Source organism: Hippoglossus hippoglossus, chromosome 4, assembly GCF_009819705.1.
Source record: "Hippoglossus hippoglossus isolate fHipHip1 chromosome 4, fHipHip1.pri, whole genome shotgun sequence".
NCBI lineage: Eukaryota > Metazoa > Chordata > Actinopteri > Pleuronectiformes > Pleuronectidae > Hippoglossus > Hippoglossus hippoglossus.
The window spans coordinates 13,645,526-13,668,125 of record NC_047154.1 but is presented as its reverse complement, the minus strand read 5'-3'; the positions used below and the strand labels follow the sequence as shown (position 1 = coordinate 13,668,125).

The 22,600-nt window shown below is 44.3% G+C and overlaps 1 protein-coding gene and 1 long non-coding RNA gene across 2 annotated transcripts; one reads left to right on the top strand and one right to left on the bottom strand.

The window, feature by feature from the left end:
* Positions 1-1,090: 1,090 nt before the first annotated feature.
* cdkn2c (cyclin-dependent kinase inhibitor 2C (p18, inhibits CDK4)) lies at positions 1,091-3,853 on the bottom strand. The gene is made up of 3 exons (XM_034583124.1): positions 3,722-3,853; positions 3,067-3,424; positions 1,091-1,222 (listed from the first exon to the last, which is right to left on the bottom strand). Exons 1-3 carry the CDS (start codon positions 3,851-3,853, stop codon positions 1,218-1,220), a joined length of 495 nt encoding a protein of 164 aa, XP_034439015.1. The 3' UTR covers positions 1,091-1,217.
* A 6,699-nt stretch (positions 3,854-10,552) lies between these two features.
* Positions 10,553-12,543, top strand: LOC117760727. The gene is made up of 3 exons (XR_004613714.1): positions 10,553-10,859; positions 11,177-11,182; positions 12,429-12,543. It is a non-coding gene; the product is annotated as an uncharacterized LOC117760727 (long non-coding RNA).
* The last annotated feature ends 10,057 nt before the right edge of the window (positions 12,544-22,600 follow it).

The window sequence follows — 22,600 nt, the reverse complement described above, 5'->3', positions numbered from 1 at the left end:
GGACTTTCTCCGTCTGGCCCCCTAGTAGAAAGTCCGCAGAAAGTCCAGAGAGGCCGATGTGAGAAAAACAGCAGGAGATCCTCCACAGGATTTTACTGCAAGTGTGTGGGGTTGTTGATAACGTTTCTAACACGTGAGAGATACAAAAATGAAAAAAGAAAATTACAAAAATAATACAAATATCCCAGAGTAAAAAAGCAGTGCCACACACTCATTAATTTTGACTCACAGTATTCACAAGTCACAAGGTACTGATGTGGGGTGTTAATGGAACACAGCAGCAGTAGTGACACCTCCTAAATGTCTCTGCACCCATAACAAATATCTGTGTCTGACTGTATGTGATGTTCTGTGGCTTACTGGTCACACTATGAGGCATAAGTAAAAAAAAGTATGAGACCTTGGCTCTCAGATTATAAATTATTTTAAAAATACATTTATGCGGGCCACTTTATTAGGTACATCTGTAAAATCGAGTGAAATCCAAAACAAAAGCTCAGCCAAAGAGTTTACAAAAGCTAATGATGTTCAGTTTTGATTGACACTGTTAAAGGGATAGGTCACTGAAAAATAAAAAATTCACTCATTACCTACTCACCACTGAAGGAGGGGTGGGTGAGGTGTCCACAAAAAACTTTTGGTGTTTCAGGGGTAAACAGTTTTGCAGCCTGTAGCAGCCAATAATTTAATAACCGCCAATTATGTAATAACATGCCAATAACGTAATAATTGTTTCATTTTTAATGTAATAAAAGCCAATAATGTAGTAACATGCCGATAACGTAATAACATTGTTTCATTATTTCCCGGGTTTTAAAAAATCCTTTAAAAATGTAATAATTGTAGCCCATAATATAATAATAAATTAATAACACTTTCTTTAAAATTGATTTTTTTTTGGCTATTGGTGTCACACTTCCATGACACTATTTCCTCTTTCAAATAACTATTATAATACAAATGGGATACATTATTACACTATGGGCAAAAGGTTATTATTAGTTTTTGTACTGGATTGCACTAGAAGGTATAAATGTACCAGATTTACACAGGGTTTATATTACAAGTATTATATTATCAATTAAGTGGGGGTAATTTTAGAATAAAATATTAAAAAATGTTAAAGTCCAAGTAAAAGGAAAGAGCAGAGTAGTAGAATCATAAGAAGGTTTCAGCCAATCCAGATTGTAAAACATTGAAGTGGGTGTCTTCATCATTTAGTCTGTAAAAGAGAAAACAAATAATGAGTATTTGACTAATTTATCCTAAGTGACAATAATGAAAATAAATAATAGCAATTATAGAGGGACAATATGAAACATCAGAAAAGATTACAGTAGTGCATATTTTATTATGGCACAGGGATCCATTGAAGTAAAAGAAAAAGTAAGATGATTTTAAATATCAGTTACAGTTACAGTACAAAGCAAACACTAAGAAACTATTTAAAAGCAATTCGAGGATCACACAGCAGCAGAGCACATAAACAGAAATAAAACTAATGTTACAGATGATAAAAGAGTAAAACAAGATAAAATAAAACATTATAAAAATATTCAAATAAGATCAGAACTATAGGAGAGAGCTCACCTATAAAAAAACGTCTTTAAGGGAGATTTATTATTTATATATACATATTATTGTTTAAATATAAATATATCATATTTTACTCTTGAGTTTCAACTCAGATAATGGTTTTATCACTATTCCGTTCTTAGTTTTTGCCTTTTCAACAAGAGAGAAACTTTTTAGAATAAAATGTAGATTTATTTTAGTGTGTTGTCTTTACACTCAGTCCTGGGGCGTATCTCTCTGTATTAGGAGCCTTATGCCAATGCACTGCGCTATAAAACATGTACAACGATGGCCCACTGCACGATAATAAAGCGAGTGAAGCTGGTAAAATACTTTGGGGTCATTTTATAGGTCGCGGTTTCTTTTTCTCCACATATCTGTTGCGCTTGTGATAATTTTGTCTCGTTGCCTTGGATGAATAAACACGAACGGCTGAGTAACGAAACCGATCAGATGATTGATCAGTTTCCAATATACAACCAATAAATACGTTCACAGCTTTGCCCATGGTGACACCGACGAGGCCGAGACTGCGTAAATGTTTCTTTACGCACCAAAAGCTGCGCGTTTAAAATCACCTAAAGCTCCTCATCACCAGCTTCACTCGCTTTATTATCGTGCAGTGGGCCATCGCAGTGCATTGGCATAAGGCTCCTGATACAGAGAGATACGCCCCAGGACTGAGTGTAAAGACAAAACACTAAAATAACTATTAGTTTTATTCTAAAAAGTTTCTCTCTTGTTGAAAAGGCAAAAACTAAGAAAGGAATAGTGATAACATCATTATCTGAGGTGAAACATAGTCAAATATGATATATTTATATTTAAGTAATAATATGTATATATACATAATACACGTGTATATTTAAATAAAACGCATCCTCTTCTTTTAACCCTCTCTTAAAGACACATTTTTATAGGTGAGCTCTCTCCTATAGTCCTGATCTTATTTTAATATTTTTTTAATGTTTTATTTTCTCTTGTTTTTACTCTTTTATCATCTGTTACATTTGTTTTATTTCTTTGCTTTGCTGCTGTGTTAAATAGTTTAAATAGTTTTTTAGTGTTTGCTTTGTACTGTAACTGTTTCCTATTGTTTGAATGTCTTTTAATTTATTCTTAAGATTTTCGCAAAAGTACAGTAATGCAGTCGGCTGGAAATGAATCAGCTTTTCAGCTTTGGCTGACTCATAAATATCCGGAACCTTATATGGTCATGAGTCTGAAAATGAGGTTTCGGTCACCTTGTAAATGTGGGCCTTGGAACTCAGAGTCTAACACAACAACACAACACTCACACTTGTCACTTCTGATTTAATCCAAGGAGTTAGCTGACCCAGATTATTTCCCAGCATTTCTCAATGTACCAGTGCCACCTTTCTCTAAATCTGTTCCCCATCATACATTTTCCAGACCCCCTCCCACCAGCAATAAACTGAGCTACTGAGAGACATCTTGAAATTAAAATATTCTGATATAAAATCGACTCACTTGCGCTCAGATACTTGTCGATGTATTTGGCGGTGTCCACCCTGCGGTGGAAGTGCGCGAGCTGCGCGGCGGTGTATCCCAGGCCGTTGGTCGCGCGGGGGTGCGCGGTGCGTGTGATCAGCAGCTGCACCACCCGCAGGTGGCCCCCCTTGGAAGCCAGGTGCAGCGGCAGGTTGCCCTGGTCGTCCACGAGGTTCACGTTCGCCTCAGCACGCATCAGCGCGCGCACGGTATCCACAGACCCTTCGCGCGCGGCGTCATGGGTCACGGTGCGGCCGCTGTCCGGGTCGCGCACGTCGGCGCTCGCCCCCCCACCAATAAGAGCTTCGACCACGGCGGTGCTGCTCATCTTCACCACCTGAGAGAGAGAGAGAGAGAGAGAGAGAGAGAGAGAGAGAGAGAGAGAGAGAGAGAGAGAGAGAGAGAGACGACCACTGGGAGCAAATAAAGCAAAACGACGAGTTCCTTTTTTTTCTTGGTATGAGCTATATGTCTCGCTTAGGCCACATTGTTCAATTTCCTCTCTTTCACAGATTCGATGATTCATTATCAATCTTACATGTATCAATGAACAAAGTCTCCTGGAAATATATGACAGCAGAAAGTAAATTAAAGCAGTCAAACTGGATGCAGCGTGATGGAGGTCTGTACCCACCTGGAGAGCAGTTCTCTTGAATGTATTGAATCCGTTGACTTCTGCTCCACTTTGCAGCAAAGACAACACTTTTGATAGATTTCCAGCGGCACAAGCATCGCAGAGCTCGTCAGTCAGACGCCGGTCAGTCATTGTTGCTGAATGAAGAAACCGACAGAAGCCAACGCTTTTCAATGGGGAAGGATTTCCTCAGCCAATAGGGGGCTATAGTTGCATCTCAGTCTAACAGGTACCTCCCTTTAAAGGAGCGCTCTCATTGCCACTGGCACATTTTACCCTCTGTCTTGCAGGAAACATTCTCTATTTTCTCTTACACTATCCCAGCTGCAAATTGGGGGCGGGATACAACAAGAAATACATAGCTTTGACCGTGTGAACAAATCATTTGTATCCAGTTCAATAGCAGGTGTAAGCATATTGAGTGTGTGAAAGAACACTACAGTAGGCAATGCTTTTTAGTGGGGAAGGATTTCAACAGCCAATAGGGAGCTTGTTGCATCTCAGGTTAACATGTGCTAAATGAGCGCTCTCATTGCCTGAAAAGAAGAACTTGAAGCGCTGACATTTTTGTTACATTACATTACATTTCATTTAGCTGACGCTTTTATCCAAAGCGACTTACAATAAGTGCATTCAACCATGAGGGTACAAACCCAGAACAACAATAATCAAGAAAGTACAATTTCTTCAAAAAAGCAAAACTACAAAGTGCCATTTAAATGCTACTAAAACATTATAAAAATATTGAAATAAGATCAGAACTATAGGAGAGAGCTCACCTATAAAAAAATGTCTTTAAGGGAGATTTATTATTTATATATACATATTATTGTTTAAATATAAATATATCATATTTTACTCTTGTGTTTCACCTCAGATAATGGTTTTATCACTATTTCGTTCTTAGTTTTTGCCTTTTCAATAAGGGAGAAACTTTTTAGAATAAAATGTATATTTATTTTAGTGTGTTGTCTTTACACTCAGTCCTGGGGCGTATCTCTCTGTATTAGGAGCCTTATGCCAATGCACTGCGCTATAAAACTGTAAAACTGTAAAATGTACAATGAGGCCCACTGCACGATAATAAAGCGAGTGAAGCTGGTAAAATACATTTTATAGGTCGCGGTTTCTTTTTCTCCACATATCTGTTGCGCTTGTGATAATTTTGTCTCGTTGCCTTGGATGAATAAACACGAACGGCTGAGTAACGAAACCGATCAGATGATTGATCAGTTTCCAATATACAACCAATAAATACGTTCACAGCTTTGCCCATGGTGACACCGACGAGGCCGAGACTGCGTAAATGTCTCTTTACGCACCAAAAGCTGCGCGTTTAAAATCACCTAAAGCTCCTCATCACCAGCTTCACTCGCTTTATTATCGTGCAGTGGGCCATCGCAGTGCATTGGCATAAGGCTCCTGATACAGAGAGATACGCCCCAGGACTGAGTGTAAAGACAAAACACTAAAATAACTATTAGTTTTATTCTAAAAAGTTTCTCTCTTGTTGAAAAGGCAAAAACTAAGAAAGGAATAGTGATAACATCATTATCTGAGGTGAAACATAGTCAAATATGATATATTTATATTTAAGTAATAATATGTATATATACATAATACACGTGTATATTTAAATAAAACGCATCCTCTTCTTTTAACCCTCTCTTAAAGACACATTTTTATAGGTGAGCTGTTTTATTTTCTCTTGTTTTTACTCTTTTATCATCTGTTACATTTGTTTTATTTCTTTGCTTTGCTGCTGTGTTAAATAGTTTAAATAGTTTTTTAGTGTTTGCTTTGTACTGTAACTGTTTCCTATTGTTTGAATGTCTTTTAATTTATTCTTAAGATTTTCGCAAAAGTACAGTAATGCAGTCGGCTGGAAATGAATCAGCTTTTCAGCTTTTGTCTGACTCATAAATATCCGGAACCTTATATGGTCATGAGTCTGAAAATGAGGTTTCGGTCACCTTGTTAATGTGACTGACACCTTAATGTGGGCCTTGGAACTCAGAGTCTAACACAACAACACAACACCCACACTTGTCACTTCTGATTTAATCCAAGGAGTTAACTGACCCAGATTATTTTCCAGCATTTCTCAATGTACCAGTGCCACCTTTCTCTAAATCTGTTCCCTATCATACATTTTCCAGACCCCCTCCCACCAGCAATAAACTGAGCTACTGAGAGACATCTTAGACAGCAAAGACAACACTTTTGGTAGATTTCCAGCGGCACAAGCATCGCAGAGCTCGTCAGTCAGACGCCGGTCAGTCATTGTTGCTGAATGAAGAAACCGTCATTGGTCCTGCAGGATGTGTAGTGCTTCTGCCACTACTTCCTCCCACCTCTCTCTCTCTCTTTATCACTTCCTCCCATCTCTCTTTCTTTATCACTTCCTCCCATCTCTCTTTCTTTGTCACTTCCTCCCATCTCTCTCTCTCTCTCTCTCTCGCTCTCTCTCTCTCGCTCTCTCGCGCGCTCTCTCTCTCTCTCTCTCTCGTACCCTTACTCATCTCTCCTCTCTCTCGCGCACTCTCTCTCTCTCGTACCCTTACTCATCTCTCTCTCTCTCTCTCTCTCTCTCAGTGCATGCTGGGAGTTTGTTGGTGGAGTGGTGGTGAGCGTGTGAGAGTTTGTGGTATTTTCGCAAATTGCTATAGTTATATTCTAAACTGTGTTTTTGTATGATTGTGTAGTTGTTAGTTGTTGTATTGTTAGTGTGTCTGTGGTTGTTTGGCGGTGAGTGAGCCGTGTTTCCTCGGCGGGATGGCGTCCTCTGGGCCGCTGTCCCTGTCTCTGAGACACGGAGTGAGGCTGGTGCCGCAGCAGGACAGCCCGGTGGAGCAGGTGTTGTTGGCGGTAGGAGAGCAGGTGGGACACGGGAACATCTCCTACGCCTCTCGCATGAACAAGGCGGTGGTCGTGTTTCTGAAGGAGCAGAAGTTTGTGGCGCAGCTCGTAGAGAGCGGCCTGGTGATCCAGGACCAGCTCGTCCAGGTGTCCCCGCTGGCGGTGCCTTCCACCCGGGTCACTGTGTCCGGGGTCCCCCCGTTTATCTCCAACCAGGCGCTGGAGCAAGAGCTGAAGCGCTTCGGGAAGATGGCGAGTGGGTTCAGGCCAGTGACTCTGGGATGTAAAGATCACAAACTGAGGCATGTTCAATCTCTGCGGAGACAGGTGTTCATGTTCCTGAGCTCTACCACCCAGACTCTGGATGTCTCATTCCGGGTCAAACATGAGGACGGGTTCTACATGGTCTATGCGAGCTCGGGGAACATCAAGTGTTTTGAGTGTGGGGATGTGGGTCACAAGCGGATCTCCTGTCCCCGCAGACAGCACGCAGCGGGGCCCGCTGTGGCTGCCGGGGGAAAGGAGGCTGTTCCCCCGGAGCTCAGCGAGGCAGGCGGCTCCGCGCCGGCTGGAGGTGCTGCCTGGGGCCCGGTGGTCCGGTCCGCTGCTGTCGGCGGCTCGGTGTCTAAGGTGAGCACAGCAGGGGAAGTGAGCACTGAGAATATAGTTGTGGTCACGGGTGTTAAAGGTTCTATTGTGGTCGGGGATGTGGGTGTTAGCGGCCCGGTGCCAGGTGGCTCTGTGGTCGGGGATGTGGATGTTAGCGGCCCGGTGGCCGGTGGCTCTGTGGTCGGGGATGCGGGTGGTAGAGGCCCGGTGGCCGGTGGCTCTGTGGTTGGGGATGTGGATGTTAGCGGCCCGGTGGCCGGTGGCTCTGTGGTCGGGGATGCGGGTGGTAGAGGCCCGGTGGCCGGTGGCTCTGTGGTTGGGGATGCGGGTGTTGGAGGCCCGGTGCCCGGTGGCTCGGTGGTCGGGGATGTGGGTATTAGAGGCCCGGTGGCCGGTGGCTCTGTGGTTGGGGATGTGGGTGTTAGCGGCCCGGTGCCCGGTGGCTCGGTGGTTGGGGATGTGGGTATTAGAGGCCCGGTGGCTCTGTGGTCAGGGATGTGGGTATTAGAGGCCCGGTGGCCGGTGGCTCTGTGGTCAGGGATGTGGGTATTAGAGGCCCGGTGGCCGGTGGCTCTGTGGTTGGGGATGTGGGTGTTAGCGGCCCGGTGCCCGGTGCCCGGTGGCTCGGTGGTTGGGGATGTGGGTATTAGCGGCCCGGTGGCCGGTGGCTCTGTGGTCAGGGATGTGGGTATTAGAGGCCCGGTGGCCGGTGGCTCTGTGGTTGGGGATGCGGGTGTTAGCGGCCCGGTGCCCGGTGGCTCGGTGGTTGGGGATGCGGGTGGTAGAGGCCCGGTGGCCGGTGGCTCTGTGGTCAGGGATGTGGGTATTAGAGGCCCGGTGGCCGGTGGCTCTGTGGTCAGGGATGTGGGTATTAGAGGCCCGGTGGCCGGTGGCTCTGTGGTTGGGGATGCGGGTGTTAGCGGCCCGGTGCCCGGTGGCTCGGTGGTTGGGGATGCGGGTGGTAGAGGCCCGGTGGCCGGTGGCTCTGTGGTTAGGGATGGTTGTCATGGTGACGTTGAGGATGCTGACATGGACGTGGACTCTGACTGTGAAACTGGGTCAGTTGTAGGAAGCGCTTCTCAGAGCATTGATTTGTATTCTCTGGAGGAGATTAATATTTTCCTAGATGATACATTTGGGAAAACAGTGAATGTGAGAGATTTTTTCCCAGATATTGGAAAGTTCATTCAGTCAGTTACCACATTACAAAAGGGGGTGGGGCTGAATCGATTAGATGAAAAGAAACGTTACCGCCTAAAGAAATTAGTCACCAGGGTAAGGAAAGGGTTAAAGGTACCAAACACAAAAATGTTAAAAAAGATGAAAGCGTCAAAATAAAGATGTTCTTAAATCACTGGGTGTTTCACTGTTGTTGTTTGCTGTTCTCTCTCTTCTATCTTCCCATGCAGGGTCTAAGGGTAGCATCATTAAATATGAACGGGGGCAGAGATGCAAAGAAGAGAGCTGTGTTAGCGGAAACAATTCAGCAGAAGAGACTTGATGTTGTGTTTCTCCAAGAAACACATACTGACAGTCTCAATGAGATTGATTGGGGCTTATGGTGGGGTGGACAGCATGTCCTCAGCCATGGGACAAATATAAGTGCAGGAGTTGCCATTCTCTTTTCTACAATAGCAAACGTAAATATAATCTCTCACTCAGAAATAATTCAAGGCAGAATCCTGATTGTAAAAGCTGAAGTACAAGATTTTAAATTCAGTTTTATTAATATTTATGCACCCAATCAAGGCTCTGAGCGGGAAAGAGTTTTTAAAATTTTAAACGAAACACTAAGTGGCATAGACCAGGAGGAATGTATTGTGTTGGGTGGAGACTGGAACTGCTGCACAGATTTTAAGTTAGACAGGACGGGGGTGGAGCCACATGTTCAGTCATCTCTGCTTTTATCTGAGATCGTAACAAAAGTAGATCTGGTGGATGTGTGGAGGTTAAAGCATCCTTCAGCCCGGCAGTACACCTGGGTCAAAGTTTTAGATGGAAGGATCAGTGCAGCCAGGTTAGACAGGTTTTATCTTTCTGCCGCTTTTACTAGTCAGGTTTTTAACTGTCAGATCCTCCCTGTTGGTTTTACTGATCACCATCTGGTTTTAATGGAGTTTATTTTATCCTCAACAGTAAAATCAAAGTCTTTTTGGCCTTTTAACACAAAATTATTGCATGATTTTACTTTTTGTGAGAATTTTAAACTGTTTTGGGCTTTTTGGAAAAATAAGAAAGACGAGTTTTCCTGCCTTACCCAGTGGTGGGAAGTAGGAAAGGCCCAAATCCGAGTGTTCTGTCAGCAGTACGCAGCCAACTCCACCGTCAAAATAAAAAGAGCCATTAAAAAGCTAGAGGAGGAGATCAGAAACCTGGAAGCTGTCCCAGCCACACAAAGCAACGGGCAGGATGCAGAACGGCTCAAAACCAAGAGTCAGGATTTAAACTCCTTTTTACATGAAAGAGCCAAAGGAGCCTTGGTCAGAGCCCGCTTCACTAAACTACATGATATGGACGCTCCGACCACCTTCTTCTTTAACTTAGAGAAGTCGGTGGCTCGGAGGAAACAGATGGTGTCTCTGCGGCTCCCAGACGGAGAAGTGACCACAGAACCGGCTGGGATGAGGAAGCATGCAGTAGAGTTCTACTCAGAGCTGTTCAGAGCAGTTCACTGTGATGTGGACTCTGCTGCAGAGCTGCTAGAAGGACTTCCTCAGCTGAGTCCTGAAGAACAGGATACACTAAACTCTGACATCACCTTAGAGGAGCTGACCGCGGCTGTGTCGCAAATGGCGTCCGGAAAGGCCCCTGGAGTGGATGGATTACCTTCAGATTTTTAAAAACATTTCTGGGGTGTTTTGGGACGAGACATTTTAGACATTTTTAAGGAGTGTTTTAAAAAAGGGACACTTCCTACTTCCTGTAGACGCGCAGTTCTCTCTCTGATGCCTAAGAAGGGAGATCTTAGCCTTTTAAAGAACTGGAGACCAGTGGCCCTTTTATGCACAGACTATAAGATCCTCTCCAAGGTTTTATCCAACAGACTGAAGACCTGCATCGAACAGCTGATCAACCCAGATCAATGTTACTGTGTGCCTGACAGATCCATGCTGGACAATCTGTTTTTAATAAGAGATGTGTGTGATGTGTGTAAATTATATAATGTAAATGTGGGTATTATTTCAATTGATCAAGAAAAAGCCTTTGACCGTGTGGATCACGATTTTTTATTTTCAACCTTGCAGGCTTTTGGTGTTCGGGGTGGGGTTCCTGTCCTGGGTCAAGCTGCTGTATAGTGGGGCTAGCTGTGTGGTGAAGGTGGGGGAGGGCTGAGCTGTCCTGTGCCCGTCACGGGAGGCATCAGGCAGGGCTGCCCCATCTCAGGACAACTGTACAGCATCGCCATCGAGCCTCTTCTGTGCAGGTTGAGGAGCAGGCTGAGGGGTCTCTCTCTGCCGGGGCTGGCTCACAACCCTCCTGTGGTCGTCTCAGCTTATGCTGATGATGTTAATGTTTTTATCCATGACCAGCATGATGTCCAGCAACTTCAGGAAAGTCTGGTCTTTTATGGGAGAGCCTCTTCAGCCAGAGTCAACTGGGAGAAGAGTGAGGGGTTTTTAATGGGTCAGTGGAGCCCGGGGACTGAGCCTGGTCTTCCTGGAAGTCTCCGGTGGGGAAGGGATGGATTAAAAGTTTTAGGAGTCCATCTAGGAAGTGAGGGCTTTCAGAGGCAGAACTGGGAGGGGGTGCTGGAAAAGGTGGAAGCGAAGTTGTCTAAATGGAAATGGTTGCTACCTTATCTGTCCTACAGGGGAAGAGTTCTGATAGTGAATAACTTGGTCGCCTCGTCTCTTTGGCACAGACTTATTGTGTTGGTGCCACCTCCAGGTCTGGTTGAAGATGTGCAGCGTCGCCTGGTGAAGTTCTTCTGGTCTGGTCAGCACTGGCTGAGGGCAGCGGCCCTGTATCTCCCTGTGGCAGAGGGAGGTCAGGGTCTCATTGACATTGTGTCCAGAACTGCGGCCTTCAGACTGCAGACGGTGCAGAAGTTGCTGTACGGCTGTGGTCTCTGCTGGTTGGCTCCTGCGCGTCTGCTGCTCAGACAAGCTGGCCGGCTGGGGCTGGACAAACAGTTATTTCTGATCTCATCAACTGAAGCTGACCTGACTGGACTGACACCGTTCTACAGCTCGGTGGTGAACGCCTGGCAGACGCTGGAGGTCAAGCGGACTCCTGACCCCAGACCGGGGATATGGCTGTTTGAGGAGCCGCTCTTCCACAATGACTTCCTAAGAACAACCACATTTTCCTCTGCAACACTGAGAAGTAAGTTTGTTGAGGCTGGCATCATCAAACTGGGCCACCTCACAAAGACATCCTGGGAAACACTCTGTGACGTCACCAACATCAGGTCCTCCAGAGTTCTGAAGAGGATCGTGGAAGAAATGTTGCAGTCCCTGTCTGTGCCACTGAGAGCATTTGCTGAAAATCGTACTCTAGCTGACCAATGGGATGATGACTGTGAGTACCTGTTTCCCTCTCTGATCGTCAGCCCTGCTGCTGACGGGTGGCGAGAGGAGAGTGGACTGCTTCTTTCCTTTAAAACACCGGTGCTGGGTAGTTTCAGCTCTTGTGGGAAGAAGCAGCTTTATGTCAGCTGTGTGAAGGTGCTGAACCTTCGCTCTCTGGCTGGAGTCAAGGAGACGAGGTGGACTGAGGATTTTGCTGCAGGCTGCACCCCTGAAGGCAGGTGGAGGGTCCTGTATAAACCTCCTGTTGAAAAACGGGTGGGTGACCTCCAGTGGAGGATTATACATGGAGCTTTAGCTACAAACAGACACAGAGCTCACCTGGACCCGAGCACTGGGGAGGGATGTGGTTTCTGTGGTGATAGGGAGACGGTAGAGCACCTGGTGGTGACTTGTCCTCGATTAGAGGTTTTATTTATACAACTGCAGCAGTGGGTGGAGGCTCTGGGGGAGAACTTTTCTCTCCCGTTGTTTGTTTTTGGGCCTAAATACCACAAAGGAAACAGAGCAACACTCGTCTTAGTCAACTTCCTGTGCGGTATGGCTAAACTGGCCACCTGGAAGAGCAGGAAGAACCAGATATTGGGTGAAGGCTGGACAGATGTGGAGAAGTGCTTCGAAGGTTTGGTAGCAACTCGCCTGAGAGTAGAACACGCCTTCTACAGCCTGACCAGTAACCTGGAAGCTTTCAAGTGTCAGTGGGGGATCAGACAGGTTCTATGTTCAGTAGAGGAGGACGGTTCACTGGTCCTTCATTTTTAAACTCCGTGTGTGTGTGTGTGTGTGTGTGTGACATGTAGTTTTCTTTTTTTTTTTAAATATGATCTGATTGAAGTGTTATTTATTTTTGCTGATGCATGAAATGATCTAAATAAAAGTTATCTTAAAAGTCTCTCTCTCTCTCTCTCTCTCTCTCTCTCTCTCTCTCTCTCTCTCTCTCGTGGTGGAGTGTGTGTGAGCTGAGAGCTGGTTGCGGTTAATGAGCGGTTTTGGTTTATTTGTTGATAATTCTGTTTATAGATATAGTGTATTGTCGGTTATAGGGTTTGTGGTGTTGTGGTCGGTGGTGCTAAACGCCATGGACCTCACCAAGTTAACCCGGACGCACGGCATTAAGATCGCTCCGGCCTTCCCGTGCTCGGTGGAGGAGTGTAGCCTGGCCGTGGGGAGGGTGGTGGGGCACAGCAGTGTGAAGTCCGCTGCTAGGATGAACAACGCGGTTGTCATCTTTCTAGACAGCGTAGAGAAGGCGAACACGGTGGTGGCGACCGGGATCGAAGTGAGCGATACGTTCGTATCTGTTCTGCCTCTCGCCACACCAGCGGTTAAAGTGACTTTGTCCAACGTCCCCCCGTTTATTAGAGACGAGACTCTGATAAGAGAACTGTCCAGACACGGAAAGATAGTGTCTCAAGTAAAGAAAGTGTCCTCAGGATGCAGGTCCCCTCTGTTAAAACACGTGGTGTCCCACAGAAGGCATCTATTTATGATTATGAATAACAGGACTGAGGACCTGAACCTGGTGTTTAAACTCAGAGTGGAAGAGTTTGACTACGTGATTTTTGTGACATCAAATAACACAAAGTGCTTCAGCTGTGGGAAGGAAGGACACCAAGCTAAAGTATGTCCACAGAGAAATAAAACAGCTGACACTCAGGAACAACAGGAGGGGACAGGGGGCGTCCAGCAGGAAGGTCAGGAGGGACAGGAGGGGACAAGTGGAGTCCAACAGGAGAGTCAGGTGAGTGAGGAGGGACAGGAGGTCACAGGGGAGATCCCAAAGGAAGGTCAGGTGAGTGAGGAGGGGACAGGGGAGGTCCCAAAGGAAGGTCAGGTGAGTGAGGAAGGACAGGAGGGGACAGGGGGGGTCCAACAGGTAGATCAGGTGAGTGAGGAAAGACAGGAGGGGACAGGGGGAGTCCAACAGGTAGATCAGGTAGGTGAGGGGGAACAGGAGGAGACAGGCGGGGTCCAACAGGGCCAAGTAAGTGATATTGACATGGAGAGAGATGAGGAGGTGCTTAAAGTTCCTCATCTGAAAAGAAAGACCAGAAGCAACAGTGGAAGCTCAAAGCCAAAGAAAGGAACAGTGAAGAAAGGAGGGAGAGGAGCAGCAGAGTCCGAGTCCAACATGGAGACCGACTCTGCTGACAGTGAATCCTCCGACTTCAGGTCAGGAAGCCAGAAGAGCACAAGAAGCTACAGTGCGGGGAAGATAAAAGTGTTTCTCCAGAAAACAAAGAATATGAAAGGATTGAAAATAGAAGATTATTTCTCTGATAAAGAGCAGCTCTCAAACTCTGCCCGGCTGCACATGAGCAGCAAAGGCAGAGGAGGCTTCACCGACCAGGAAATGTATAGACTCAAAAAGATTGTTCAAAAAGTTAGGCAAGAGAAAAACAACGATGAAGATGATGAATAAAGTTTTACATCCTGATTACCAATCAGTCCTGTTTTTGTGTGGGGTTTTTATATTTTACAACATGAGTCTTTTAAACATTAGCTCTTTGAATATAAACGGAGCCAGAGACGCGGTGAAGAGGTCCCTGATGTTCCAGCAGATAAAACTTAAAAGAACTGAAGTGGTGTTTTTACAAGAAACACATAGTGACTCTAAATATGAGAATGACTGGAAAAGAGAGTGGGAGGGGCAGGTGGTCCTGAGCCACCTAAGCACAACCAGTGGGGGGGTGGGCATCATCTTCTCCAAGAGCTTCACACCAGTCTTTGGAAGTGGAGGAGGTGGTGGAGGGCAGACTACTGGTGGTGAGGGCAAAGGTTGAGCAGTTTTATTTTGTTTTTATAAATGTTTATGCTCCGGTCTCAGGACCCGACAGTCTGTTTTTTAAAGGTTTTAGACACAGTTTTAAGCAAAGTTAAAGTAGATGATTTTTTATTTTTAGGAGGAGATTTTAATTGCACAGAAGATGATGTTTTAGACAGGAACCATCTAGAGCCCCACAGAGCATCGCAGCGTGCACTGAGGCAGCTGCTGCAGGCCCATGACCTTTGTGATGTGTGGAGAAGGATGAGTGACAATAAAAGACAATACACCTGGACTCATTGCCGAGGGAATCTAATTTCCATGGTGAGATTGGACCGGTTTTATTGTTTTAAACATAATTTTAGCATCTTCAGAAAGTGCAGTATACTCCCTGTAGGTTTTACGGATCACACGCTGATTGTGTGCAACATTTTTATCTCTAAATTAAAGTCCAGAAGTGCATACTGGCATTTTAACACGTCTCTTTTATGTGATGCACATTTTAAGGATGTTTTAAAGTTTGGAAAGTTTAAAGTGGTTTTAAAGAAAGAAAAAATGATTTTACTTCTTTAAAACTGTGGTGGGACTATGGGAAGGTGGAGATAAAGCAGCTCTGTCAACAGTATACTCTCAATGTCACAAGAGACATAACCAGATCTATGGAGGATCTAGAGACGGAAATTGTGGAGTTGCTGAATTTAATAGATTCCACTGGAAATCGAGATCATATTAAAGATCTCAAGTCTAAAAAATCTGCTCTTACAGACCTACTGGGCACTAAGGCTCAGGGGGCGCTGGTCAGGTCACGGTTCCAGACGGCAGCGCTGATGGATGCACCATCGAAATTCTTCTTTGGAATGGAGAAGAAGAACGGACAAGGCCGACTCATCCACACTCTGCGATCTCCTGAAGGAGAGGAACTCAGTGACAGCAAGGAGATCCGGAAGAGAGCCGTGAGTTTTTATAATGAACTGTACAGAAGTGAATACACCGAGAACAATGCCATGTATGAATCCTTCTGTGGAGAGCTGCCCAAAGTCCCTCAAGACGTGAACACTGGGTTGGAGGGCCCCCTGTCGATGCAAGAACTCTACACGGCCCTGCAGAGCATGGAGGGGGGAAAGCCCCCGGGCATTGACGGGATTCCGGTAGAGTTTTTTAAAGAGTTCTGGAACGAGATGGGGGAAGATCTTTTAACTGTTTTTAACGAGAGTTTTAGAGACTTGGTGCTGCCGATAAGCTGCAGGAGGGCGGTAATAACTCTCCTGCCAAAGAAAGGAGACTTACAGGAGATCAAAAACTGGCGTCCTGTGTCGCTCCTATGCATGGATTACAAGATCCTTTTTAAAGCGCTGGCAAACCGTCTGAGAGAGGTGATGGAGGAAGTGATTCACCAAGACCAGACCTACTGTGTGCCTGGTAGGTCTATCCTGGACAATGTGTCCTTAATTCGAGATATTGTGGACTTCTCTAGTTCATTAGGCATAAAAACTGGTCTCATTTCTCTAGACCAGGAAAAGGCTTTTGACCGGGTTGAGCACCTTTACCTCTGGAAGACTCTGGAGAGGTTTGGCCTCAGCCCATGTCTCATAGCTATGATCAAGGTTTTGTATCAGGACATTGAGAGTGTACTGAAGATTAATGGAGGCCCAAGTGCACCTTTTAAAGTGTACAGGGGGGTGGGACAGGGCTGCTCGCTCTCAGGGATGTTATACGCACTTTCTATTGAACCCATGCTAAATAAGATAAGAGCTAACGTTGAGGGTTGGATTTTAAATGATTTTAAAAAGAGCCACATTTTATCAGCATATGCAGACGACATCATCGTCTTTGTAAAAAAACAGAAGGATATCCAAGAACTCGGAAAAATTGTCAGTGATTTTAAAACCATGTCAGCTGCCAGGGTAAACTGGGGGAAAAGTGAAGCGCTGGCGGGAGGGGGGGCTAGGGAGGGGGGGCTACCCAGTCTGCCGGGGGGGTTGAAGTGGAGAAGAGATGGTCTCAAGTACCTGGGGGTATATGTCGGCAATGAGTCCATAGTTCAGAAGAACTGGGAGGGGGTGGCTGAGAAAATACAAGGGAGGCTTAACAAGTGGAAATGGCTGAAGCCACAGTTATCGTACAGAGGCAGAACATTGATAATTAACAACCTAGTAGCTTCTGCTCTGTGGCATCGGCTTGCCTGCATGGAACCACCGAAAGGACTCACACAAAAACTACAAGCCATTTTAACAGATTTCTTTTGGGACAGATTACACTGGGTGCCCCAGTGTGTATTGTTTTTACCAAAGGAGGAGGGGGGGGGCAAGGGCTGGTGCACATTCAAAGCAGGGTAGCCACTTTTAGATTACAGTTTATCCAAAAGTATCTTGCAGGTCCACAGGATGTTGTTTGGAGACAAGTGACAAACAGCATCCTGATGGGGACAACTGGTCTGGTTTTAGACATGGCACTGTTCTTAATGGATTTTAAGCTTTTAAAACTGTACGGATTATCTCCTTTTTATCAGTCACTTTTTAAGACATGGAACCTTTTTAAATGGAAAAGGCTGGAACCTGCAAACTCACTGCACTGGCTATTGGAAGAGCCGCTAATCAATGGAGCCAGGCTGGATGTCCAGAGCAGCTCAACACCGGGCCTCACCAGCATGCTGTGCACCACCGGAGCTGTAACCCTGAGGAAGATAGTCGATGCAGCAGGTCCTGGACTGACCAACATCCCGGCTGTGGCTTCCCTCATCGGACAGAGGTCCATGCGACAGGCAGGAAACATTTTAAACTTATGGATTAAGAGACTCACAGACGAGGAGGAAAAGATGCTACAGGAGTACAGTACTGGAATAGAAACCCCCGACGACAGCGACCCTTTCCCAGAGTTGGGTTTTACTCCGAATCTGGACGGGCTCACAGGACCTTTTTTAAGTTTTTCATGCTTTTTATGACTGTAGAAGACTCTGTTCCCTTTTTAATACACTTCAGAATGTTTTTAAACAGTTTGATGAGCCATGGAGCAAGAGTGCCTTCATCCTAGGAGTTGGATATAGAAAATCCAACCCTAGCAAGTGGAAATTGTTAAACTGGATAGTAGGAGAAGCCAAACTGTCCATCTACAGCAGCAGAAAAAACAGAGTAGAGGACAGGGCAGGACAAGAAGCACTTCCTGTTTTTATCTCGTTGCTGAAGGAAAATCTCTCTCACGTACCCTTACTCATCTCTCTCTCTCTCTCTCTCTCTCTCTCTCTCTCTCTCTCTCTCTCTCTCTCGAATCACTGCGCAAGCCAAACAGCAGGTCCATCTGCAGCTTGGTGGCCAATGACGGCCGACGAAGGAGCAGGGCCTCTAGGAAGGCGAATAAACAAATTTAGTAATTCAAAGGACAAAATAACAGAATTTGATGATTAATGGGACCATACGCATCACCCTGTCAAGCCAAGGTACGCCCAACGACCAGTGCACCATTACGACAGGGAGGGAGCGCGCATCTGGCTACACTGACATTTTTGTTCGATTGCGCCACTTCACCTCTCTTCTCTCACACATACCCGTACTCATCTCTCCTACCCTCACCCCCCTTTCTCTCTCCTCTCTCTCTCTCTCTCTCTCTCTCTCTCTCTCTCTCTCACGTACCCTTACTCATCTCTCCTACCCTCACCCCCCTTTCTCTCTCCTCTCACACGTACCCTTACTCATCTCTCCTACCCTCCCCCCCTCCCCCCCCCTCTCTCTCTCTCTCTCTCTCTCTCTCTCTCTCTTTCTCTCCCGCAGCGGCAGGGAGGGAGGCATCTGGCTACACTGACATTTTTGTTCGATTGCGCCACTTCACCTCTCTTCTCTCACATTTTACCCTCTGTCTTGCGGGAAACATTCTTTATTTTCTCTTACACTATCCCAGCTGCAAATTGGGGGCGGGATACAACAAATACATAGCTTTGACCGTGTGGCTCCTTATCACAATCGACGAAGATGGCGAAAAGATTCTCTGCTCAGAGGGCCTTAGAAATGATTTTTGAAGAGAGAGAAGCTTTGAAAGACAATGAAGAGGAAGAGTTTTTAGAATATGAAGATCATATTTGTGTCAATTCAGAGTCTGACAGAGAGTTTGAAGAAGAGGATGAGATTGACCATCAGCTCCAACAAAAGTCCGTCAGCAGCCAGCATGTGGAGAAAAAATGTAATGGTCTTTTTGCCCAAGGAATGAGCCACCCCGCATGGCTACCGATGTAATAAGGATGCAACCAGGGCCAACACGGATAGCGGTCACTCATGTGCAGGACATCAATACTTCTTTTGAACTTTTCATCCCAGATTCCATTCAGAAAATCATTCTGGATTGCACTAATTTGGAGGGAGGGGGAATGAGATGGACCAAACCCATTTATTTGCATACTTTGTGGTTCTTATCCTTGCTGGAGTTTTCAAATCAAATTTTTTTTATTTGTATAACTGTATAGACTGCATATGGCAAGGGCTAAATACATTTTATAATAAAAAAAATTAAATTAAATATATATAAAATTCAGCAAAAAAATTCCAGCAGCAAATGGTTTCAGCAGTTCACACAATCACACAAGGCTTTGGGGTTTGACTTTTTTTTTTTAAGTACCATACATACAAAACAAATGTGACTTCATTCCAAAAATACAAAGTTAACAGTAAGCTTAAGAAACAGCAAGATAATATTTTAAATTAAATAAATATAGATAATATTATATATATATACACTACCGTTCAAAAGTTTGGGGTCACTTAGAAATTTCCTTATTTTTCAAAGAAAAGCACAGTTTTTTTCAATGAAGATAACATTAAATTAATCAGAAATACACTCTATACATTGTTAATGTGGTAAATGACTATTCTAGGTGGAAACGTCTGGTTTTTAATGAAATATCTACATAGGTGTATAGAGGCCCATTTCCAGCAACTATCACTCCAGTGTTCTAATGGTACATTGTGTTTGCTAATCGCCTTAGAAGACTAATGGATGATTAGAAAACCCTTGAAAACCCTTGTGCAATTATGTTAGCACAGCTGAAAACTGTTTTGCTGGTGAGAGAAGCTATAAAACTGGCCTTCCTTTGAGCTAGTTGAGTATCTGGAGCATCACATTTGTGGGTTCGATTATACTCTCAAAATGGCCAGAAAAAGAGAACTTTCATGTGAAACTCGCCAGTCTATTCTTGTTCTTAGAAATTAAGGCTATTCCATGCGAGAAATTGCGAAGAAACTGAAAATTTCCTACAACGGTGTGTACTACTCCCTTCAGAGAACAGCACAAACGGGCTCTAACCAGAGTAGAAAGAGAAGTGGGAGGCCCCGGTGCACAACTCAGCAAGAAGACAAGTATATTAGAGTCTCTAGTTTGAGAAATAGACGCCTCACAGGTCCTCAACTGGCAGCTTCTTTAAATGGTACCCGCAAAACGCCAGTGTGAACGTCTACAGTGAAGAGGCGACTCCGGGATGCTGGCCTTCTAGGCAGAGTGGCAAAGAAAAAGCCATATCTGAGACTGGCCAATAAAAAGAAAAGATTGATATGGGCAAAAGAACACAGACATTGGACAGAGGAAGATTGGAAAAAAGTGTTATGGACAGACGAATCAAAGTTTGAGGTGTTTGGATCACACAGAAGAACATTTGTGAGACGCAGAACAGGTGAAAAGATGCTGGAAGAGTGCCTGACGCCATCTGTCAAGCATGGTGGAGGTAATGTGATGGTCTGGGGCTGCTTTGGTGCTGGTAAAGTGGGAGATTTGTACAAGGTAAAAGGTATTTTAAATAAGGAAGGCTATCACTCCATTTTGCAACGCCATGCCATACCCTGTGGACAGCGCTTGAGTGGAGCCGATTTCCTCCTACAACAGGACAATGACCCAAAGCACACCTCCAAATTATGCAAGAACTATTTAGGGAAGAAACAGGCAGCTGGTATGCTGTCTGTAATGGAGTGGCCAGCGCAGTCACCAGATCTCAACCCCATTGAGCTGTTGTGGGAGCAGCTTGACCGTATGGTACGCAAGAAGTGCCCATCAAGCCAATCCAACTTGTGGGAGGTGCTTAAGCGTGGGGTGAAATTTCTACAGATTACCTCAACAAATTAACAGCTAGAATGCCAAAGGTCTGCAATGCTGTAATTGCTGCAAATGGAGCATTCTTTGACGAAAGCAAAGTTTGAAGAACAAAATTAATATTTCAAATAAAAATCATTATTTCTAACCTTGTCAATGTCTTGACTATATTTTCTATTCATTTTACAACTCATTTGATAAATAAAAGTGTGAGTTTTCATGGAAAACACGAAATTGTCTGGGTGACCCCAAACTTTTGAACGGTAGTGTATAAGTAATATAAACTTACAAAAACTTCGAACATTTTATGTGTGTATGTGTTTTGTGTGTATGCATATCAACTCCTGGTGTTCTCCTTTGGCACCCACTGCAAGGGCCAAGTCTTCCCACTGTAATTAAATGCAAAAAATGTTTTTACATTAGCATTGAATGAAATTCAAAACTTGACAAGGGAGAAGGGCAATGAGACACAGCGAGCTATATATGCCATACGCATTAAATATTTTAACACGCACACAGTAAGCTGATTGGTGTAAATGACCTGATTATTGTAATTTTAACCAGCAACATTTCATCTCATCTGCTGATGACTTCAAACCCATCTACTAGTCAGCTGGTTGGAAGAAATAACCACTAGATGGCAGCAAACCTTATTTGGCATTTAGAACATAAAATTTCGTGCTGCCTCATAAAAAAAACCTAGTACAGTGGAAACTGCTAGTATTCACGTTAGTCCCAGGCCAAATTGAGCGGTTGATTATGTAAAAGAATTGCACATTTTCTTTAATATAGTCCCAGAATCCTAGGGAAAGGTAACAGCACACACACCGACTCACTGCTCACTTTTCTCTCTCTCACTCAGCTGACGTCTCTGATTTTCTGAAGTTTAAACATTGATTTGTTTGAAATTACGCCAGAATATCAACACTGATCATCACAAAATCAAAAAAATTCAAATGTCAGTGTCTGCATAGGCTACTCACTGTATGGGGTCTAATTTAGCAGTGAAACCAAAGCAGTTTTTTATTTAGCGCAAGTCATATTGTTATCGCAACATTCAAGAAGTATATGTATAATACTACAATTTAATACCACAACTCTAAAAACAAATATTTAAATTTACATAATGTGATGTAATGTCATGGCAATTGTAGAAACAAGGTTCACCAACATCAATCATCTTTATGGAAGATTTCCAAGGTTTGTTACTCTGACCTATGTATTACTTACTTGTATAACACCTTACTAAAAATACATCATACACATATCTGGATCTGGTTGGTGAGTGGAGGGATGCTGGTTACTCCAACCTCAATAGAACAAAAACACATAACTGTCAGAGTAATGTTTTGTGGCGCATACTAGCAAATTCCTTATTTGAAATATATATTAATAAAATACATCCATACAACTTTATTTTATCTATGCTTAAATGTGATGTTTAGGAGTTTTAAACACTGTGATATGGGCGCCACTTAGACAACCAGAGCTGTGTGCTTTGCTGTGACTATAAATGACTGAAACCTCTGATGAAGGAGAAAGTTATTTTCTGAGTACTCTCTTGCATGTAATGTGCCCATTATACTTCAAATCCATTTGATCCTCTTGTGTGTTTATTTGGCTTATAGCAAGGCATCCACTGCTTTAACTCAATCAGCATCTTATCTGCCAATAACATGGTGTCGACGTGCAAGGAAATCCCAATATGTTATGATCAATGTCATTTATTATGCACAAAAATTACATTAAGGCAGTTGCTGGAAATGATATGATCAACAATGCTCATGCAAAAAAAAGTTTGAAAAGTACAAAAATAGTGGAGCAAAATAAAAATGAGAAACATTTGAAGCACTTTAAGATACTCAAAGACACTTTATACAGGTTAAAAAATATATATATCAAAACACAACATAGATCGGTAGTTCTGAATAAGTGGGTTTTAATTAGTGATTTGAAAGTGGACAATTCTCTGCATTCTCTGATGTGTTTGGGGAAGGGGGGTTCCAGAGGGAGGGGGCGGCTATGGAGAAGGTTCTGTCACTCCAGGTGTGCTGC